At 43.8% G+C, this 23,485-nt stretch overlaps 1 protein-coding gene across 1 annotated transcript; it reads right to left on the bottom strand.

Annotated features, from left to right (window-relative positions):
- Nucleotides 1-567: 567 nt before the first annotated feature.
- Nucleotides 568-16,405, bottom strand: TNFSF8 (TNF superfamily member 8). Its single transcript, XM_062640252.1, has 4 exons — nt 15,916-16,405; nt 9,349-9,394; nt 2,545-2,616; nt 568-2,009 (listed from the first exon to the last, which is right to left on the bottom strand). The coding sequence occupies exons 1-4, from the start codon at nt 16,108-16,110 to the stop codon at nt 1,612-1,614; spliced, it is 711 nt and encodes a 236-aa protein (XP_062496236.1). The 5' UTR covers nt 16,111-16,405; the 3' UTR covers nt 568-1,611.
- Between the last annotated feature and the right edge of the window lie 7,080 nt (nt 16,406-23,485).

Here is a 23,485-nt window from a genome sequence, read left to right as displayed (position 1 = left end):
ATAGCAAAAAGAATTTTTGTCCTTCCCAACCCTAACCATTCTATAATTCTATGTGCATCAAAACAGTACCTCTAGCAATGAATCCTGCCAATTGCTCATGAGCGCTTTGAAAGTTTCTTGTGTATTTTGAAGTCACCTGGTCAATGGGATGAAACCTCACCACTCTGTACCATCAGTTTCTGGTGACATAGCACAGTTAACAGATTACTGCTATTAGGAGTGTTTTTGAGTGTGCTCATGCAAACTAAACTACCTCAGTTGACAACATCAACTAAGCTTGAATAAGAAGACACTGCGTTTCTGAAGCTAGAAACTAAATCTGTGACTAAATATTTTGATGTGAACAATCCACTGAGCTCTAGATGTGTAAAGGAAAGAAGATACAAGAACACAAGGGGAAAAACTTGAATACTAGTGAAAATAGACCTTAGTAGGATCTTAGGGATGAAGGGAAAAAAGAAAGCAGTGAACTGGTACCAGCTTTTTGATCCTATCTTCACACTGTAATAATTAAATCTCAAATACACACCTGTGTTACTGCAATTCATAGACTAAGAGAGCCTGAGATTACTCTTTAATCCTTCATTATCTAAGGATTCAACTAAACCAAAGAAGCTCAGATAATATCTGTCCTCTGGACTGCGCAAACTCCACAGCTCCTGGCTGAGGGCCAAGCCTGAAATTGTTTCTGGGAAAGTCTGGACCTCAGATCTAAATCTTGGCTTTTCAGAAGGTGAAAGCATTAGAGGTGTCTTTCCACACCAGTGTGGCCTGCTGTCATGCAGGGCTCTGTCAAACAGGCAGGACAGGATTCAAGGAAAACATACAGTGATGAGCTTAGCTATGTGGCTAGATCTGCAACTAGATTACTGTTCTAATATTTGTTATGAAAAGGTCTAGCAACCCCAGGTGAGACCAGAGACTGAGCATTGTGCATATACACAGTCTCTGCCCCAAACAGCTTAATATTTAAATAGAAAAGATGGTTAAATAGTGAAAAAGAAGACACTTGGAAATAAATTGCACAAAGTCCATAGCAGGATGCAGCACAGAAATATCCTGTAAATCCCCTATCTTCTGTGTTTTGTCCCAGAGTTTTAGCTTGAAAGTCAATAATACCATTGCCTTTGCTTTCATACATTCTATCCATAAACCTACTCCAGAGTTACGGTTGCAAGGTTGTTGTAAAGAAAACCCAGATTACAAGCTTTGATTGTTAGTTTTTTGGTAAGTCCATGTCAAAATACTACTCCATAAAATTCAGTTAAAAAGATTCCCCCATCTCCTGAGCGCAGGCACCTTGCCAATGGTCCATTACCCAACAAGTCTCAATATTGTGTATTCTTCCCATAATCTGGTTATGTTTAATCTGGGTTTACACAGGATTGCTTTGAGGAACCATTGTCAGGTATGTGGGTTATATGCTGGGTAGTCCAACAACAATCCAACCCCAAATCACACCAGAAGAATCTGTCAGGTGTGGGTTTTGCAGTGTTTTAGGGTTTGTTCTGGGATACTCACAAAGTTCCTAAAGGTGTTGCCTAATAAAAACAGACTACTCTCGTTCAGGGAAAGATCAATCTGGGCAGCAGTAGGAAGTCAGAGAGCTGCTCACATGTCATCACTGTACCTCAAGACCCCAAGAACGTTTTCATTGGGAAGAAAAATTTCATTTAAGAATTTAGGATGATTGAGTGTTACTGATACTCGGTCCTTCACATTCAGGGGTGTCAAATGGAGCTGGAACAAGGTCTTAAAAGTCTTTTTGTGGCACGTTTCGGAGGCGCACCATGTGGATAACGTTTGCCTGTTGACTTGGTCATTCACAAGGAGCTCTATCTTGAGGTCGGTGGGACTGTTTGACCAGCTGGGGAAATAGAAGTTCAAGTGGCAATAGATCAAGTAGAGGCCTTGTTTCTTTATCACCAGCTCTTCTCTCTTGCACTGGATGTCTTCACAAATGCCCTTCTCAACCAAGCTCAGTTTTGAACTGTTTACTTGCTTGAACACTAGAAAGGAAAGTAAACAAACTTTAAAATGAGCTGCTGAACTCTACTGACCTGAATTCAGCCTTAGGTGACCTGCAGCAGTGTGTTTCCTGATAAACAGATACCTCTTCAGTGGTTTTCCCATAGGAAGCTCCAAAAAAAGGCCCTGGCCAGATGACTGGGAGTTCACACATGGAAGTGGGGTGTTAGAGAGTTCCAAGGACCTACAGAGCCCTTGGGAAACCCAGGGAGATGCAGTTAAAATGGCCTTCTGCAATACTTGAATGGAAATAACAGAGGTGTATTCATGTGTTTGTGTGCAGAAGGTATCTACTTACCGATTTTTCCTTATCAAGTTAAAAACCAGAGTTTCTGTGGCCAGAGAGGGGCTTTACCCAAGACACCCGCATTTCAGGAACGCTAAGAACGTTTTTACCCATAAAATATCCATTGGGTCAAAAAGCCACTTGCCACTAAGCCCAGTTTGAATAGCAAACAGCCTGCTCTTCAACCACCTCTGCGACCTCTCCTTACCAACACTGAACTCCCCACTGACCTCTCATGTACGCAGCCGCTCCCTTGGTCGGGACGTTCTGTAGGATTCTTAAATAGTCTTCGGAGGTGTTCCCTGAGGGAAACAACAGATTAAATGACCACTCCTGCTGGTTTTGTACTGTAAAAAGCTGTCAGCGTTTGGCATCTCATGTGTTTGCTAGAACTGTGCTATGGACAAATCCCACAGCAGCAGCTCCAAAGCAACAAGCAACAGCAGCTTGAGTAGCATGCAGGAGGGCTGATTATTCCTCTGTTATTTTGTGATTGTATAGAGCAGTTTGCCCTGTCCTGTGCAGCCCACAGGCACACGGATACAGGGACAAGATACAGGCTCAGAAAAGCAGTGTATATCCCAGTGTTTGCAACCAGACAGGGTGGATGGTTATTTCTCATTGCTCTGGCTCTTCCTTACATCTCCCGGCTGTGCTTGCAACTCCCTCTCCCATGGTATACAATGACTGTGGAAATCCTGTGACTCAGTTGATAACATCACTATTAGAGTCACTCATCTCCAGCATCTCTGAAGGATGGGTTAATACACCGAACTAAGTTCTAGTACATCTTGGTGCTACTCCATGACATCAGATAACATATTTCATGTTCCTTACATGAATGAGAAGGAGTCAACTAAACGCAGTGAGGCAAGGATCTGAAGTTTTACAGGATTCCTTAAACTAAGGGTCAAAAAAAGAATTCAGATCTCTAGACCCTTGCATTATCTGCATGGCCAGATTTCTAAGAAGCACTTGGTCAGGAGGGATAGATCAGGGAGAAGCTGGTCCCCTCAAGCCCCCCTTGTTGGTGATTTGTAAAGTTGCACCCTCTGCACTCACTGTTGGAGAAGGAGGCTGAGGATGCCTTGAAAGAATTGCAATCTGTCTCTGTTTTTAGCAGTTTAAAAACTTTAGAGGGAAACAGGTTGTCACTGCACTCCAAGATTGAGCAAGTCACATATCAAAGTCCCTTGACCATGCTGGAAATCCCCAAAGAAAAACCAAAGCCAACTTTCCTGATATTAGTCATGTCAATGTAGTGTTGTAGTGATGTGGAGAGAGGTCATAGGGTAGGAGAAAACCCTTCTGGCCCTTATTTCCAACTGAAGCTGTTAGGGTGGTAACAGCAGTCTCTGGTCATGCATAATCAGCACCCTGAGCCCGCTCCCACTACAAGCGTCCTGCAAGAAGGACAGAAACTCAGTGGTATTTAGAGAGTTCACCCTCTAAAACAGAAAATCCCCTGCTGCTCAAGCAGCCTTTGGGAGTTGGAGCCTTGCAGTGTCTCCTGAAGCAAGCAAAATGCTGTACATACATGTACTGAAGCTGAGAAGGCAAAAATCTCTACAGTCTAAACATGAAATATCTACTTCTGAAGAGCCCACCATCATGGCACTTGTGACTAACAACCCACAGTTTCATTAGTGTTGCACTGGGACAGTTCCAAGCTGGAAGAGACCAGATTTAGTTGCAGAAGGCCAAACTGCAGTCAGATAGAGCTGCAAATCTGGAAGGGCTTGTTTGCTTCACCGCCTTTAGCCTGGTTTACTCCAGGGTAGCAAGGATGGGAATGGCACCTGTATTACAGTACTTTCTACAAACAGCCTGGTGTAACCAGAGCCCCATCAGTCATGAGCTGTCTCGGGAGAGTCTTGGCATCACTCAAGACTCGCCCCTCACTGAGCTAGCCGCGCTTTGTGTTTCCAAAGCTGTACTTACATTTATTGATGTCAGCAAGTTGTGTGTGTGTGTGTGTGTGTATAAAGCACTTATTTGATGACATCAGCTGTGTTTCTGAGAAGGCAAGTTATGGAAAAAGATGTGACATTTCCGGCTCTCACTTTGCTAAGGCAGCTAATAACTATTTTCTTGTTTTATTTCTCAAGGAGCAAAGTAGCATTTTGGCACCAGCCAAGAGAGGCAGAAATTACTCCAGTTTCAGGCCTGATTGATGCATATGTTCAATCATATCCTCTAATTTGCTTTGCACTGGTAATTGTAAATCTGAAGTAATCCCACTGAAGTCAATAGGATTATATGACTTTAAAAAAACCAAGAGGAAGAGGAAAAGTAAAGTCACATTTAGGATGAAATACCAAGGAGACCTCACTGGTTTTGTTGTCTGACAGTGTAGATTAAGCTGTTTTAAGGAAGCCTGCTAGTAAGGAAGGAGTCTTAGTAGAAAGCCATTTAGACTATTTTGCCCTAAAGAAAGTACCAGGAGATAATTCACTCTTGTCTTCCTCATCCCTTTACCGTAGGATGAGCATCCAGAGGGTGCAACCATGAGGAAAAGGCCCAGACTATTTCTGTGAGCTTAGTGCAGCTTTTTCCCACTGAGCCAAAGGGGACTTTGAAATGGGACTCAGAGGAGCTGCAGCCTCACCTGCACTGCAAAATGGAAGGAGCCTCATCATAGAACCATGGAATGGACAGGGTTGAAGGGACCTTAAAGCTCCTCCAGCTCCAACCCCTGCCACAGGCAGGGACACCTTCCACTAGAGCAGCTTGCTCCAAGCCCCTGTGTCCAACCTGGCCTTGAACACTGCCAGGGATGGGGCAGCCACAGCTTCTCTGGGCACCCTGTGCCAGCGCCTCAGCACCCTCACAGGGAAGAGCTTCTGCCTAAGAGCTCAGCTCAGTCTCCCCTCTGGCAGGTTAAAGCCATTCCCCTTGGCCTGTCCCTACAGGCCCTTGTCCAAAGCCCCTCTCCAGCTTTCCTGTAGACAAACAAGAAACATCAAAACACAGCAGGACCCTGTCCAGCCAGGAGGAACCCAAGGTCTGTGGGACACGTGGATCTATGGGCTACTGCCAGCCAGGTGCAAGATGTTGCACTCCTGATGCCTGATGCCACCATCCCTGTGATGCCTGTGGAAATCTCCTCACTGCCTCAGTTTTCCCAACTTTCAGTTGAGTATAATGGGAGCACAGACAAAGGGCGGTGAAACCAGCAGCTGAAAGTGGCATGCCAGAGTGCAAGAACTTGCTACTCTGACACGGAAAGCCCCTCAAATGTGATTTCTGAACCTTGTCTTAGTAGCTGTCATCTCTTACTATGGGATTCCTCTGCAGCATCTATGTCATTACAGCTAGCTGGAGGCTGAGTGTGAGCAGGCACAAAAGCAGGACAAGAACCTGAACTTATTTTATGAAGTAAAGAAGTACAGGCTGGCAACAAACAGCTTTCAATTCCTCCATACCCCGCATTGATTTAAGTGCTTGTAAAATTAGTCAAGATGATTTCACACCTCTGTCATCACACTAGAGCTAGCAGAACTTGCTTAATGCTGTGTCTCAGCAGCTGTTGTAAGAAGTCCCTGTAGCTATCTTAAGCTCTCTCCTTCCAGTTCAGTGTCCTGCAAACAGCTGTTTGTTGGCACTGATGGACTGTGCCAGCTGAGAGATGCTGTCACACATGTACCAAGTGCCGTTGGTCCTTGAGAGCCCAAGGACTGTCACTCTGATCCTGTGCATTGAAATGGCGCTGAACTCACTGCCAATTTTATCTTCTTCCAAAAGTCATAAACTTTAGAAGTATCCGTTTCTGTCCTCCAAATTTAGGAAGCACTCAGTACAATCTCATCACTGCACACCCCATACCACAAAACATGTAGAGTTAAAGGCCAAAATTATTCAGGCTTCTGTAGCCTAAGGCCACATAATTTCATGAGCTGTTAATCTCTCCATATATGTATTAATCTCTAACTTGCATTTTAAGTATTGGAGAGGTGGAAGATCTAACATTCTGCATCTTGAGCAATACTGATAATCTCATTATGAATTAAGAAAGCAAACAGCCCCCTTTATGACTACCTGGAATCTGCCTAGCTGCAGTTTGCTCTGGATGCTGGCCCCAGAGGTTGCCTGTGCTCTCTTTCTAGCATTTGCAAACCCAGGCTTGGCAAAATGTTTCAAACTGAGAAACAGCTCATTGCCCTTATCTCAGAGCAGACGGAACCTCATACAGTTCCACATACATGCACACAAACACATACGTATACTGAAGCTGAGAAAGCAAAAATCTCTACAGTCTAAACATGAAATATCTACTTCTGAAGAACCCACCATCTTGTCACCACTTGTGACTAACAACCCACAGTTTCATTAGTGTTGCACTGGGACAGTTCCAAGCTGGAAGAGACCAGATTTAGTTGCAGAAGGCCAAACTGCAGTCAGATAGAGCTGCAAATCTGGAAGGGCTTGTTTGCTTCACCGGCTTTAGCCTGGTTCACTCCAGGGTAGCAAGGATGGGAATGGCACCTGTATTACAGTACTTTCTCAAAGCCAGAGTTTTATTTGGGAACCGATTTCCCATTGAAACTGTGAATGGGGTGTGGGGTTTCCTTTCCTGCTCTGCCTACCAACTGCCAATGGATCTTACCACCAGAAAAAGATACCTGTAAAGAGTGTGTGAGCGTGTGCTTATGTAGCTGCAGGGTTTTCCTTTTATAAATAAGATGTTTTGATATTTTGTCTTTGCAGCTCAAAATAACAAGAAAAGCCATCAGGGCAGGATTACATTTATAGGGAAATGAGGCTTGGAGAAGACAGCAAGGAGCTGATGAAGGCTGAACCTCTCCAGATGTTGTCAGGTGATAAATTTCTCTGTGACTTAGATTTCCCTCTAAAAAATGAACCCTACAATAACACCTGTCTCTCCCATATTAATGTATGATTTGATATTTATGAAATGTGGATGAGTTCCATCTCTCATCCAAATGTGGATGACAGAAATATTTTCCACAGGAAGAACATTTCACAAACAAAATTCATGATGAATTTCAGTCTTTCCCCCTGTTGCTCAGGTACTCCACTGACAACAGCACAGAGGATCGGAGGAGACGTGCCTTTTTTCACACAGACATTTAATTAGGTGATACTGCATTGTGCTTGGGGGTACCTACAAACCCATCCATTGAGGACTAAACGATGAGTCAGGAATGTAAACCTGTAGATCTGCTTTAGTGCCCACTGGCATTTAGCTATTCATGCAACATAATCTCATTGGGGATTTAAATGAAATCATTGTGGGTTTCCTGCTTTAATATTACAGGATTAACTCCACGATGTAGCTGTGTTCGGACCACCGTCCCTTTGTGCTACAAAGCAATCTCTGCCTTAGTGAACCCTAGCTGTTCCCACTAGCGCAGTCCTGCATCCTCCACTAGCATCTTTGAGATGTTTCACACCAGCAGGTACCAACACAGGGCTGGAGCAAGGCTGAGCACCCAGCTGGCAACTCAGCAACACTAACTTTTTGCTAGCTTGCCAGTTTTTACAATGCAGGGCTTGGAAGCCCTGGTTTGAACGGGGTAGGTACAAAATACATCCAAACCACTCCACAAGCATCAGGGCTGCCTGAGAGGCAGACCCAAATCCAAACCTAAATCCACAGCAACTTCAGCCTCACCACAGTTCCCTGCAATATCTCTTATGCTTCTGTTTCTTCCTATTCCACAACTGCTGGTTTGGGACCTTGCAATGGTCACCACAGCTCCTTGCTTAGAAGTCAGCAAGCAGTGCCTGGCAGCACATGGTAGAGCTCCCTGCTAATGGGACCTCAGTAAAGTACTCACTGGGATGTATTAACCCATTAGCCCTGCTCCATACATTTTAAGAGGAAAATCAAAGGCCGTTGTAATTCCCTCACTTCAGTGCTCTATTACCCTGCCAGAGACATACAGTAAACACTGATAGGCAGCGAGGGGGAGGCTGATAGAGCCCTTATACACATTGCAAACGGCTTTCAACTGTTCCTGTCTTGTGAGGTTTCTCTATCGTTCTCTCCTTTGTCTCTCACTAATGGCATCATCTCAGATGTAACAGCTGCTTTCAGAGCAAGAGGGTGTCTGTACTGATATTGACCCGAAGACAGAAAGGTTTCTGGCTAATGAAAACAGCATCTTGTACATTCCTGGAAAAAACACGTTCCTCCTGCCTGGCACCTGCCCACTAGTGATGAGGAGAAAAAGCAATTGGCATAGGTTGCATGGTATGAAACACGTACATGTATATGTGTATGTATATTGCAATGCACTTTTGGGTTAGTGAGATCATTCCTCCCTGCCCTGGGAATACCAGTATCGCTGGTCAATGCTTTGCTTTGAAAAACACTGACCTACAGATACAGTATCTGTGGCTCTTCCTCTGTCACCGACCAGACTTCACACCCACAGCTTTCACTATCTCCTCCTAACTGGTGGTAAAACAGCCATGAAAACCAGCACAGTTCTGGAGACATCTCTGAGTTTATGCTGGTTTAAAGAGAGAGGCTCTGCTCCGGGGTCCACCTTCCAGCGCTGGGGACTTTCCACCATCTCGGGGGACCAAGGGCAGAGAGGGTGATGTCTTGCAGCCCACTGGGTTTGCAAAGAGCCTTTTTGGGCACCTTTTGGGATGCATTAGAGTAGGGCTGTGTTCAGAAGCTGCTTTATTTCTGAGGAACTTTTCATGCACAATAAACCACTAAAAAACTTAAGAAAGACTTACAAAGTTGTAAGGAGCTACTTTGGTTGATAGAAAGCAATATGTGCTTAGGATGTCCTGGGGAAAAGAAAATCCCTCCAGATTACAGGAATTTTAAAACAGAAAAAAGGATGGTCAGGCACGATGGGAAGTTCTCAGGAAGGACATGCAGCGACTACCTTGAGACTTGTGAGCTATGAAACAAGCCCAATACAGAAGAGTCTCAGATTAAAAGATTATCCAAGGCTGAAATGTTAAAATGTGAGTAATTGGCTTATTTGGGATGCTGGGCAATATTTGCCTTACAGATGAGACAGATCACATGTACTGTTTAGGTATCTTACCTGTCTTGAATGGTTTTGCAATGCCCTCTGTGGCAGGATCCACTACCTGAAAAAGAAGCAAAGAAAGGATGGTTATTCCATGAGTTACATCCATCTTCAAGTACAACCTTGCTTTAAAAGTGGATTGTAAGAGTTTCTATTGCATGCCATGTAGGCAATACAGGGCCTGATGTGCAGGGAGCCAGTGCCAGCTGCTACAGAGCTTATGGGTCCTATAAGGCCTCACAGGTGAGTGAGGGATTCCTGTGGAGCAAACAGCTCTGGGAAGCTCTCTGCCGATCCTCCAAAAATTACCCTCAGGTGTACCTCATCACAGCCCTTTATTTCTAATGTAGAAAATCTAAATTTCTAACAGAGAAAGCAATTCTCTCAGTGCAGTTGGGTTTTTGAAGCCCTGAAAACCTCACTCTGTGGCTTGCAAAGCTTGAAGAGAGCAGGACAGAATGGGACTTGTAACCCTAGAAAGTCAATATCTGCCCCCAGGAAGCCAGTAGCTGGATGAAAGTAAAAGATGTAGAGCCCAAGGTGGGAGAGTGATGGTGTTGTCCTGCTTCACCTCCCTCCTACTTCTTGCTGGGATGCAAACCCACTGTTCAGAATAGGCAGTTGTCCTCAGTCAGCGTGGCCTGAGAACATCTCAGGAAACAAGCTCCAAGTGAGGAATATGGTAGGCTTCATTGTGGTCTTGCTTCTATTTCATCACACCTCTGTGCCATCCAAAGGTACAACCCTGAAACCTGTGCTCGCTTGCGTATTACCTCCACACAAGTGAAGTCACTGACAGCTTGTAAACACCCAGCAATTGCCCTCAGGGAGCAAAGAAATTCTTCCAACAGGAAGAAAAGATACTGAGGAAAGATACTGAGAGTGCCTGAGTGCTTGAAACTCTGTCATATTCCTGCACTCACTAACGCAGGCAGTCCCATGGTGACTTCAGTATCAGGGAGAGGTTTTTCCTCAGGCTAGCCTAAACCAGCTCCTCTTATGTGGATACCAATTACCTGGGCTAGTTGTGTAATCTAATGAGGCCAGGCCTTATTTAGCATGGAATCATAGATTCGTATGATATCTGGAGTTGGAAGGGACCCTGAAGGATCAAGTCCAACTTTCTGCTCCTCACAGGACTACCTAAAATTAAGCTAAATGACTAAAAGCATTGTACAGGTGTTCCCTGAGCTCTGACAAGCTTGGTGCTGTGAACACTCTCCTGGGGAGCCTGTTTCAGTGGCATCTATATGCCCAAGAAGAAATTTGGGAATCTGGTACCAGATTTAGCAGAACAGTAATATCTCCTTAGAGAAATGAGGCACACCATGTATGTGGTGGGAGACAACTTCGTAGTGGTCCATAAGCACTATTTCCGTGTGTAAATAGGGTAACACACGGAGAAGGAAGATGGTTGGACAGTGAGAGAAGTCAGATTCTGTGTAGTTGTTGTATTTAATGTTCTAGCCTTCAGTATTTTAATTAGACATTGGCCTAACGTGGCTATGTTTTCAACCATGGCTGAAGTGTCAAGCTGCATCTGCTTTCAGCAAAGCAACACTATCTTTCGGTTTAATACCAAAATGCTGTGTCCTGCAGACAGATGGCATAGGTGCTTCATGATGCGGGTATCTGTAATACGTGATTTGTTCATTTTCTCTCCCCACACCCATGTACGACAGGGGAGAAGTTATTTGTGGAGATAATAATTCTCCAGGTTATCTTCCTAAACTGTGCAGGAAGGTCTTTGGGTTAGAATAGGAACCTGAAGCTGTAGTTTGAAAACCAGGCATTTCCAAGCTTTTTGGTCCTTTACATGCCCTCCTCCCTTGCAAACTTTTATGGATCCTATGCACACATATCATCAAATGTGGGACTGAGAACAGACTGCTGAAAATGCTCCCAAGGAGCATCTCAGCTCCTGTCTTGGACTCTTGCACTGGAGCATCCCTCTCACATGTGCTCAGGGCGAAGGGAAGCCTTGCTTCTCAATGCTATGTATGAGCATGTCTGCCCTCTGCAGAGAGCTAAAGGCATTTCTGCATGGAGACGCTCTGTCCCCAGATACATTATGCTAAATGAAAGCAGGCAGCAGAGAAGTGTTTGGTAAACTGATTGAACCCTTTTCATCAATGAGGTGTTCATCTTGCACCTCCCTTGGAGGTGGCCTGCAGGACAAGGCTGATGGCTCGCAGCTTGCGTTGGAGTCAGGACAACAGAAACGAACTAATGTATTGTGTTCTCACCTGGGAAGTCTCCCAGGGGGTGGAAACAGCAGATACTAATGCAATTTATTTTAGTGACAATTGAATAGATATTCAAATAGAGCTTTACAGATTGCTTTGAAATATTACTGGCACTACTTCTTCCTTTTCTGACAGCAAAAACTTTGCTTGCAATGCTGTGATTTGGAATGCAAAGCGGCATGCAGCAGGAACCTAGAGAAATTCAGTTCTACAGTGCCAGATCAGGCAAGGGTGCATGACAATGAATTTCCCCCTGTGTGGAGTGAGCTGGGTGCTGCTGCTGAAGGATCTCAGTCTTTTCTCAGCAAGTAGCATGGTTTGAGTTTGCTTTGTTAGAGAAAATGATAATCAGGTGCCAGTGAAGGTTATTTCATTCTTCTTTTGCCTTATTTTACAAGAACTTTTCCCAGGCTGAGTCAGATTGGTGCTGCTAAAGGGACGTATTCCGTGTTAGAACCCTGAGTAGTCATTTAACCATTTAACATACTGGAGTATGTATCTGCTTCTAGAAAGCCCAAGAAAACACACCTCCAAATCACAGCCCCTAAAAACTGGCCTGGGGTCAGCTGAACAAGGTCTAGGGCTCTCCCAAGAGCATGTCCACTCAGTGGCTCTGTGGGAACAAGCTTTTTGGGCTGCTGCCCTCAAAGGAAGTTTTGCCACTTGAAGAAGAGCCTCAAGGATCTCCTGTGTCTCTTGCTCAGCCTCCAGCCATCATTACACATCTCTGGCTGAGGGGGAAGGCAGGAGGTGGCACTTGAGGTGGTTGTCCAAGAGGAAAAGCTAGAAACTTGACACTGAAAACACCAGGAAGTGGAGCACTGTCCCCACAGCTGATCTCGTAACGAGCATCACATCACTGCAGGATGGAGACGGGAGGTGGCTGCTCCGTTTTTGCAAGGAGCAAGGGATGAGACAAGAGGAAACGGCCTCAAGCTGCACCAGGGCAGGTTTAGATGGAGCTGAGGAACAATTCCTGCCCCAGAGGGTGCTCAGGCATTGGAACAGGCTGCCCAGGGCAGGGCTGCAGTCACCGTCCCTGCAAGTGTTCACACAGCGTGGAGACGAGGCCTCAGAGCCATGGGTTAGTGGTGGCCTTGGCAGTGCTGGGGAGCAGTTTGACTTCATAGTCTTAAAGGCCTTTTCCAACCTCACTGATTCTGTGAAACAGAGCCCTGTGTGAAATGCAGCTTTTCCAGTCCTGACAAACCCTATTAAAGTCCCCCCTCCATGCAGCAGGTGACTGTCACTGTACACAACACCGACAGCAAGCGTTGGAACAATGCATTTTCTTATCTAAAATGCCTCAGTGGTTTTCCTGTGGTGTTCAGCGAGTGGAAATCTGCTTTCGGGGCGATAGCTGGTGTTTGGGGTTTTCACCTTTTCCTACTTGTCAGGGTTGCCCGCCAGAGGGGGCCAATAGGCACCGAGTGGGGCAGTGCGTGACAGTTATCTTTGAGCAGACATAAATCACTGATAGCGTGGTTATCATACTAGGTGCTATAGGTTGTATCATGCTGGGTGCTCTGGGAGCAATTTCTGGTTACAACAGCCCCACTGCTAAAAGGATTTGACATTTTTAACTCCAGCAGCCTTGAAAACTGGATCAGCAAATGGAAGTAACTGCACTGGCTCTTGGCATTTGCCACCCTGGTGCCTTAATGGTGCTGAAAAGATTTGCCCATTCAGTTTGGAGGTTAAAAATATGAAGTTTACAAGATCCAGAGCAGTGATGGACTGTCCCAGATTACAGACTTTGGACGTTCACACAGAATTTGTTCATAGAGGTAGGTGGCTTAGGTGTCTGATACAGCGTTCCTTGCAGCACAGTGTAAGATTTGCTGAGGTCTGAAAAACAAGGTGTAAAGGAAAGTTCTTGGCGTACTGGAAAATGGGGGTGTGTTTGTGAGGGTGTTAATGTGTATTTTCAATGCTGTTCAATTCAGAGACTCTCTGGAATCATAGCTGCTTTTTTTTTGTTTTGGTCTTTCATGTTGGATTTCCTTTTATTGAGAGCACCCAGATATTGGATGAGGCCATTGCCTTGTTTCTACACGGTTTGATTTTCACTTTCTAATGCATCATCCTTCATCTTAAACTAGGCAAGTGTAAATTCATCAAAAGGAAGACAAGCAGTGACTTGCATATACCTGCAGTGGGAGTAGGAGACTGTATGAACTGCTTGCCACCAGAAGCCTTCTCTTAATGCAGTGGTACCTGAGGCATGGGTCACAAGGGCCTGCATTGTCTCTAAGACCCATTAACCTAACACTCCTTTGAGCAGAGGAAAAGTTGCTAGCTCAGCATAGGGAGGGCATGAAGTTGCCACCATTGCTCCCATGGTCAAAGACCACTCACATAATCCAGCTGACAACATCTGGAGAGTAAAACAGATCACACAAAATGTTGGTCCTCTCTTTAGAAGTTACAAAGAAAATTAAGCCAATTGATGATGTTCTAATCCCTTCATCAGTAAGACTCAATGTCTACAGGGCTCCAGGTACAAGAACCATCCAAACTCCATGTCGTGGAACTACTGAAGTCAATACTACACAATGCTTAGCCCAGCCACAACTGTATTTACCAAAAGAGTTTGTGCCTAGCCTTACACTGACATTGTGACCATGAGCTAAAGTAGTTTTGGAGTAAGCCCTGGAGTTTCTTGAGGAACCTGTCTCACAGAACCAACACTTGCTCCCAGGTCTGGAAGTTTAAAACCAGGCACGGATGGAGAATGACTATGGTGCTTCAGAACCTGGGGGTCTTTCAGCTCCCTGAGAGCAAGAACACAAGTTATACTTTTACTGCCAAATTCCTCTCACAGTGTAAAATTGATGCTTGATTTTATTTGTGTTCCTCACACACCTCAGCTTCCTGCTTTCTCCTTCAGCCAAACTCATTACCAAAGCAGCTGCGATAATGTCATTACTCTTTTAAATGAAAAGCTTGACTCTTTCAGTAATATTGTTCCTCTGGCAACTATAGTGTAACTGTGTTTATCCTGATGGAGAGGTAATTTAATGCTTACTTTCATAATAAGTATAAATGAAAGTCTCATTATATAGGGAAGCTTTGGCAATTCTGTAATTATCCAGCCTGTTATGTTAAAGAGCTCCCTTAATGTCCCACTATTTGTCACTTGAAAACCCCCACGTCTCATTTTCACTGTGCCCAAACTGCTTCTCTTTTGGAAGAGCACTGATTTCAGGTAAATGTCTCCTCTCAGGTGCAACAAAGAAATATCAGTCAGGCCTTCATGGTTTCATTTCTGGGTAATGTGCATACAGAGGCACACAAATTGCACAGAGTTAATTTATGAAGAGAAAACACTGAGCTGAAAGATCGTATTTTGTTTTCCTTGGCCAACTTCCTCCAGCAGCCCCACACTGGTGCTTTTAGCCTATGAATAGTTGTGATACTTTAGCACTTAGATATTTGCAGTAAGATTTCAAAGCCTGTAAATTGTTTAACCTGGCATTTCATTCCAGTAAAGTTCATGGCAATGTTCCTGGTAAGATTAGAAATGAGTTTTTTTTATATTCACAACCACCTGTGCCTCTTCTCTGGCTGTAACTTCTCACTGATTCCTCATTTAACCCCAGGTGCACTTGAGACCCATTTTCCTCATTTTAAGAAGGAAAAGATGTCCGTAGGCAGAGGTAACAGCTGTTTTTGTGAGACCCTGTGAGATCTTGCCTCACTTACATCCTCAGTCATCCCTGCTATAGCTTTAGTTTTGCGTTAAAAATCCCACCCCAGAATGGGACTGACAAAAAAAAGAGAGCAGAAGGGAGCTACTCTGCCCACATCCACTGCCCTGGGTAGTTCAAGAGAGTTCTGCCACACCACAGCATGGTGCATCCACAGTGTCACACACACAGATGTCTCTTGTTATATCCATTACTGAAATTCATCAGTATTTCAAAGGAATTCATGTAGACTCTAGAAACCAGACCAGACCACCTCAGAAAATGGTCATTCTCCAAAGAAGTGAACTGAGACACATGTAGAAAGAGGTAGCAAACACTGAGGCACTACATCTTCTCTCCACCTCTTGTCCTAACTAGGCAGGATAGAGGGTCACTTGCATCTCACATTGTGAGTTTTCCACTTCCATTTACAGAGGAGGAATTGCGTGCTAGAAATTAATGTTGCCCATGGAGGAACGTTGAAAGTTCTTTTCTTTCCCTCTTTGTTTCATGGGTGTGCATTTATAAGAGGAGGCAGTGGCTGGTTTTCTGGCCACAGGATAATTTTGGGACAGCACTACGGGGAAGGGGGGGGGGGGAGAGAAAGGGGTAGAAAGGGAGAATGAATAAAGTAAGAAATTTCTTACCATCCTCTGAACGACTAAGACCATGATGGTGGCTAATGCAAAGATGAGTAACGCAGCAAGGGTAGCGATGATGAAATACAAACATGTTCTGTTAGTGGCTCCAAGCCTCCTTGAAACGGAGTCTTCCTTCACATGCATGGCTGACTCATGCAAGTCCTTCGCCTGAAAAAGTGTTTGCTCTTGTGCCGAGCACATTCTTATATAGCCCTCAGGGTACTGCTCTGTATCTCCCCTTGATCAGGTTCAAGTTGCAGCCCATCTCTTTTCCTGGCAGGATTTTCCCCCTTCATCCTGGCTCATGTGATCCGGAAAAAAATCTTCATCACTCGTAGTACAAAAAAAGGGGGACCTGGGGGCGTGAAGCAGGATGCAGCTGTGAAGACGGGAAGGAGCTTCATGTTCTTGATCAGGGATTTTGCAGCTGCGTTCTCGGGTGCTGCATCGGAGGTTTCTGATGTCAGAGGGTGAGCAGTTACCCAGATCTGCCGTCCCCCGCCCCACCACTGGCTTTCTGTGAAACAGAGAGCTGTGCAAATCCTGTTTCATTTTCTACCCAGTGCAGCTACAATTCAGTACACTGAATCACCCTGGAGCTCTGCCTTTCTGTTGCACAGGGTGATCTCTTCTTATTCCTAGCAGCGTCCCAGAGCTGTGATCTCCCGAGCTCTATGCTCAGAGGTAACCCAGGTTTTGAGTTTGGTGACTGGTGCCTGTGAAGGTCTGGAGATGTTGGGTGGGATTTTCTTTGAAGAGTGTCAGGAAGATGTTTCTGAAGCAGGAAGCATTTTCTAGGCAGAGGCATAGGAGGAAAGCGGTCACACCAAAGTGGCTGAAAGCGATGATGTTAGGATGTGTCTGCAGAGGGTCTCTGTATTCACCTTCCTGCCCTGGCTTATTTGCAGCTAGCAAATTAATGCTCATTTCTATCCTGTCCACAAGCCTCTCCTCTGTCCTAGCCTGGGACTATCACTGAGCCACTGGACTTCTCATAGAACTGAAATGAGACTGCTTTCATTCCTACTTGTTTCCAGTATGGAAGGAGCAGTCATTCCTATGTGAGATGACTCCTTGCCTTCTGGCCAGTCAAACATGAAAGACACTCCTGGTGTTTCTGAAAACTTCCACAATTAGATGTGTGTTCTCTTGTATAACATGATCAAAATGACTGGGAGTATCATTTGTCTCAGCTATTCCTGCTTTGGTAATAAAAGGGCATCAGAGAGGCCAAACAGGATTTTAGCCATGGTTCACCTGCCTCAACATCTTATTTTCAGTAGAGAGTAACAAGGGATGCCTTGGGAAGAACATCAGAACAGAAAAATAGGTATTTGTTGGTGTAATTCTCCAGTTTCCTCTGATTTGGGCTTGTGGACTTCAAAACCAGAGGTAGTACCTTTCTATTTTAATCCAATTCTTCTTTACCCCTCTGGCATTATGGAGTCCTGGGATTTTATTGTTATTACTGCTATCTTTAATCAAATCACAGCACTACAAAGGCTTATATAGATTTTCAAAGTAGTGTTTTTCAGAGCATCTGTCATCACCATGGAAACAGGCAAGATATATTCTGTGCCACTGCTTCACCACCATCACAGTAAAGAACTTGTTCCTTACACTTAACCTGAACTTTCCCTGTTTCAGTTTGAACCCATCACCCCTTGTCCTACCACTACAGTCCCTATTGAAGAGTCCCTCTCCAGCATCCTTGTAGGCCCCCTTCAGATATTGGAAGGTTGCTATGAGGTCTCCTCACAGCTTTGCCAGGCTGAACAGCCCCAATGTTCTCAGCCTGTCTTCATGTAGGAGTTGCTTTAGCCCCTGATCATCCTCATGGCCTCCTCTGGACTTGTTCCAACAGCTCCATGTCCTTCTTATGTTGTTGCTCCCAGAACTGCACACAGTGCTGCAAGTGAGGTCCCACAAAAGCAGAGTAGAGGAGCAGGATCACCTCCTTCAACCTGCTGGACATACTCCTTTTGATGAAGCCCAGGATACGGTTGGTTTCTAGGCTGCCAGCACATACTCCTGGGTCATGTTCAGTTTCTCATTGACCATCACCCCCAAGTCCTTTTCTGCAGGGCTGCTCTGAATAAACTTGCTGAGAACTGAAAACCCATCCACACAGTCAATGGAAATTCATCCTTGACTGAAGTGTGTGAGAACTGAAAACCTTTCTGAAAGACATTAATGGCCAGTTCTTCAGAGATGTGTAGGTACCAGCTGCCACAGGGGTGTGAAGTGCAGAAATGAAGTTTTGGAAGTTTTTGGTTTTATCCTCGATGGGAACTGGGTCCATTTCTCATCAAAGACATCATTCATGTTTACATGCATTAGTTTGCTACCAGAACCTCATCCTTAGCTTTTCAAGACCTAAGAGAGCTCAAAGAAGATGCACCATTATATTTTATTACAACAAGTGATTTGGAGTCCCCTCCTGCTTAAGGGTCTTATCTAGAGAGATGCCTTGAGCTTATCTTCAGAGAGAGACCCCATTAAATAGAGTCTTATTTAACTTCAGCTGAGTCGCACCTGACTGCTCACATATAAACATGTGAGCTCATGCAGATGCTTGTAAATCAGTTGATATGGAAGTTGATATGGAAATGCAAAATCAGTAAAATGAAGTTACTGCAAAAAACCATTAGCATTTGAAGCATGAATCACCTTGTTGTTGGAGGCTTTTAAGTTCACTCAGATGAATCACTCTCCTATTGCACTTCAGCATGATGTTGGTACTCCACATCTCAGCCCAAGACAAGGGAGTTGGGTGCCTGGGCCAGAGCTGACAACATTGTTTGTTTTAAATTGCATTTATTAGAATGCATTCTAATGTGGTGCTAATCCAAGGCTGGTCACAGAAGGAAGTAAATGACATTCCAATATCACACTGCTAACACTGTTGTGATGATGTCTGCCACCACAAAACAGTCTTTTGAGATGCTGCGTATCTTCCATCCAAGCCTTCTGCTCCTGCAGCATATTGGAAAGGTTCCACAAATAGCAATGCTCTTTTTCCATTTTGTTTCTCAAATAAAATTATTCAATAAAAATAGATATCATATGGGAGCAAAACAAGAAAAAAGGAAAGTTTACTGCTGCCACTGCGCTGTATTATCTCCTTGGGAAGCTAATAGCATTTATTCATGCTGTGCAACCATCTTCCTTATTCAAAAGAATTATATCAGTCAGACTTGTAAATCAATAGAAAAACAGTTATATTAAATTAGCTGAAAATTGGCTATAGGGAGAAAACCACCTTTTGTTACTGTAGGTGATAGGCACCATCCCTCTCTTTTGAAAAGCAGATAGAAACCAGAGATATTAGGGTAGATAATAAAATGCAATATTAAAGCAGTACAAATAGAACAGTTTTAAAAGTGCAGTAACTTCCACAGATGTGTCAGAGAGTGCTTTTGCTCAGTAGGAGTTGTTGTCTGCCCAAACAGTAACAGTTCTTCCCATGCAGCATGCTTCTCAAAGCAGGGAGCTTTGCTGGTAAGAGTCAATCCGAATAGAAAAGTTCTTTTCTGGGTATTAAAACCCTTTGTATTCTGATTAATGACTTGGGAGTAGGATGAAGAAGACAATGCATGAATCACAAAGCTGGAAGAAATGGTATCATTAAATAACTTTAATAATAAAGCACTTCTTCATATGATTTTTTAGGCACATCCAGAGATTTCAGATACCTGAAATTCCAGTTATTCTATTTTCATAATATTCTCATAATTTCTTGAAAACCAGGCTCTTTCTGTGTGGTTCAAGCAGCATAATAAATAGTTGAGCCACCTAGAAGCATATTCAGACTCTGGTGCCTACTTTGGGGTCTACAATCAAAAAAAAAGAAGATTATATCAATTTCAAACATTAAGAGAGAGAAAAAGGGCATTTGTTCATCTGAATGCGGTTCTTGAAGTCTCTGGACACAGCTGAATATCTTGGTAAATCTGTGAGGTGGTTTTGGGTCAGCAGGAGCAAGTTCTAATAAATGGATTTGGGTAGCAGGAAAAAATAACCATGAGCATCGAAACCCAGTGCAAGGAAGGGAACAGCTCCATTCCATTGTGCTGGACTTTGGATGAACGTTGCAGAGAACACACCAGGACCATGTCTTGTGTGAAGGGGAAGACACACCAAATCCAGCTGTATCCAGGTATAGCCAGGGTTAGCAGAGAAATGCAGCAGGGTGAGCAAGGTTCAATCCTGAAAAGGATCTTACACTTACTAGGTGTAGGAGATTTGCATGTTGTAAGTCTGAAAGGGGTCTTCAGATTGTATGATCTGACTTGCTATGCAGGAAAAGGGCCCATGTTTTGACTCAGAAAACCTGGAAAATTATAATGGTGATGAGCCGGGCAAAGAAACATCAGGTGGGGTCTGAGCTGTGGGACAGGATCAGACTCGAGCAGCATTCTGCATCTGTGCGTGGCCCTCCCACTTCATCTAAGGAAGAGTGTGAGGCATGGGGGGGATGCAGATGAACAATAGTGTTGGAAAGGATGACAGTGCCTCTTAAATGGAAAGGGGAACTCAGTTGTCTTTGGGGACATAGATATAAGGACACTGTTCTGGAAACGTTAGGTTGTAATAATAAGGGATTTCCTGTGTGTGAATATGAAAGTTTAAATAACTGGCCATAATAAGAAGTGGAATCCTGAACTAAAGGCTAGTTGGGCTGATATATGTCAAAAGCTTCAATATTATTTGTATTCCGTTAGTGTGTTGAACTTTCGGGGTTGGGACACCTTCAAGCAGTAGCTTCTTTATAGTCTCCCACAACCACAGTTAAAGACAAAAATCACCATAAGAGTACTGCAAGTTCCCTCCTTGGAGCTGGGTAGCCCTTGGCTGCAATCAGCATCTCCAAACAGAGCTGTTTAGATCCCAGCCCTATGCAATTTATGGTTACACTGGTCTACAGTTGTGCAAAAACGTACAGCTCAGGATGAGCATTTTTCTGCAGTGAATTTTCCGAGCTGCTTGGCTTCTCACAAGCTTTACTCACTGAAAAGGAGCAAGATCTTCATAAATGTGTTGGATGGAATCTTTCTCAGCTCCCCACACCAATTCTAAGGCAGGCATCACTGTTAGCTAGACTGTGCTTTCTTGGCAAGTGATTCAGTCTAGCTTAAAATAGTTAAGTGGGGTGAATGAGTTTGGTAATGCTTATGTTCCCAGCCTATGTTATAGAAACAGATAATTTGCTTGGTCTAGATATCTTTCAGATAGCTGAAGGCAGAGAAGTGACTGGGCATGCTTGTGATTTATGACCCTCATTAGCAGGCAGAGGGCTGGAGATTGATCACTGTTGTTCATGTGAAAAATCACACCCACCTGTTATATCACCCTTTCAAGGATAGCAGCCACCAAATAAGCATAACACACCATGTCTGTGAGTGAAACTACACAAGGCCATCATCAAGCAGAGATGATCCAGGGATTGAGAGCTATCTTATTTTGGTGCATCCAGGAGGAGTGGTAACGGTGGGATAAGAAAATCGAGGCATCACTGCATCACAACAGCTGTGACTGCCAGGGCATGATCACCTCTGGAAAAACTGGCTATTCATTTACATAAGCCAGATAAGATGTAGAAGTGACAGGAGAATGAAAAAGCAAAATCAATACAATCAGGCTTGAGTGACAGTTCCTCTTTGTCCTTACGAACAAAACTGTCTGGAAAAATACTGTACCTGACAGCATTTTCACTAGAACAGTTACCCTGAAAAAGCACAAAGGTTTTATGAAAGCTGGATTTCTTACCCACAAGAAGGATTTGTTCACCATGGATCCTGTTTTGTTTGCTCTCCATTGAATTAAATTGGGTGTTTCTGTCTTGAATTCCAATCACAGCGTCCCCATTGATATTCATATCATTTCTACTTCATCTTCTCTTGAATTAATGTAACCCAGGAATCTTAGCAATGTTAGTCTCAATTTATGCAAACTGATAAATTTTATTTTGTCTGTTCTTGAATCCCACCTCCACAGTTTCCTTTATGTCTTTCTTTGATGCCTTTGTGCAAATGTCTTAGTACTTTCATAGGCATACAACACACAGCAAGTTTTACTGTTGGAAAAACAGGTTTTTCACCCTACACAGGAGAGTTGGACACTGAGATGCCCAAATGACAATCAAAAGTAACCATCAACGTGAACCACTGTAGCAAATAGCAAGGGGTTTTCTAGCAATACTACTTCTCCATACTTTTTCCTTAGATTTTTCCATGCTGGAGGCATGCCAGCCTACACTTGGATTTCTAGCTTATTTGGGCAAAGCAGAAAGAATGCCACAAGGCAAACATTAGCCATGCCTTCAAAGATGGGTACCTGTACAAGAACTTGACAACTCACAAATAGCCAAAGAGTCATGGGGTCTATAGTTTAACAAGTCAGCAGCCAATACCATGCAAAGCAATTCAAAGTCGTGCTAAACTCAGCAAACCTGACTTGTGGTTTCACCCTTTTTCCTTCTTTTAAGCTATGTGGATTCATGCCCCCTACATTTCGCTCTCAGTTTCACGTATGAATGAATTCAAAATCTTTAGATGAAATTCAGCTAGAAGAAACTACCTACTTTGGGCTAGTTTCAGTCCAAACCTAAGCAAAACCACAGAATTGCTCATGGTTTCCAGACCAAACCATACATTTCCCCCTGTTTTTTGGGGTTTCATTATGAAAGTTTCATGGAGTCTGAAAAAAAGGTAAGCATGAAGTTTAAGCACTGTGAATTGCTATCATCTATGCACTTTTATCTACTGGGAATATAATGGTTGACAACACCAGCCTTGGCTATTAGGTACTTGGTTGCACTGAGACAGTTCTCTGCACTGTGTGAATCCCCAATTTAAGTGAAAATAGATTAGTTTATTGCCCTTGAGCTTTGGGCTTGGTTTTGGCCTTTATATTGGTTGTGTTAGTATAGTTTCAGCCTTGAACATGTACCCAGAAGATGGAAAACAAGGATTTTCTTTGTCGTGAGGGGAAATCGTGGTGCAGGCACAGCATACACAAGTATACATCTTTTATTTCTCAGGGTTTAAAGAGACTGGGAAAATACTGATACTCTAGTCTTGTTCTCATTGATTAAAGGTGGCTTATTCCCTAGAGAATAAAGTTTGGATCATTTCTAAGTCAGGACAGGGAGCTCATCAAGCACTTGGTAGCTGAGGCTGTGCAAGGGCTGCGCACATAAAAGATAGCTTCAGCCTTGAATTCATGACAGTCAAATAGTAGATGAATTAAAATAGGAGTGAGATGAAGAATGGGTAGCACTGCAGACATATTATACTGTGGACAGTTTGTCTTGAATCTTAATGCATTTTTAGTGATATATAAGTAAATATGTGTATTTATGCTGGATACATTACCAAAGGCTGCGTCTCACCTACTGAGCCAATTCTGTCACCCAGGATACATCAGTACTCATTCTCTTGCTGAATTCCTTAGAAATTACCTTACTGAGCACTACTGAACCAAGAAATTCAAATAGACTGAAAGATTTAATTTTAAAAGACAGCTAGCTTGCATTTCAAAGACTTCAAGTCATGATGGACCTGCCATTTCCTTC

The sequence above is a fragment of the Pezoporus occidentalis genome, unplaced genomic scaffold, assembly GCF_034315485.1.
Source record: "Pezoporus occidentalis ecotype Australia unplaced genomic scaffold, CSIRO_AGI_Poc_V1 ctg64, whole genome shotgun sequence".
NCBI lineage: Eukaryota > Metazoa > Chordata > Aves > Psittaciformes > Psittacidae > Pezoporus > Pezoporus occidentalis.
Note: the sequence above shows the minus strand (reverse complement) of the source record. Positions and strands in the feature narration are given on the sequence as shown.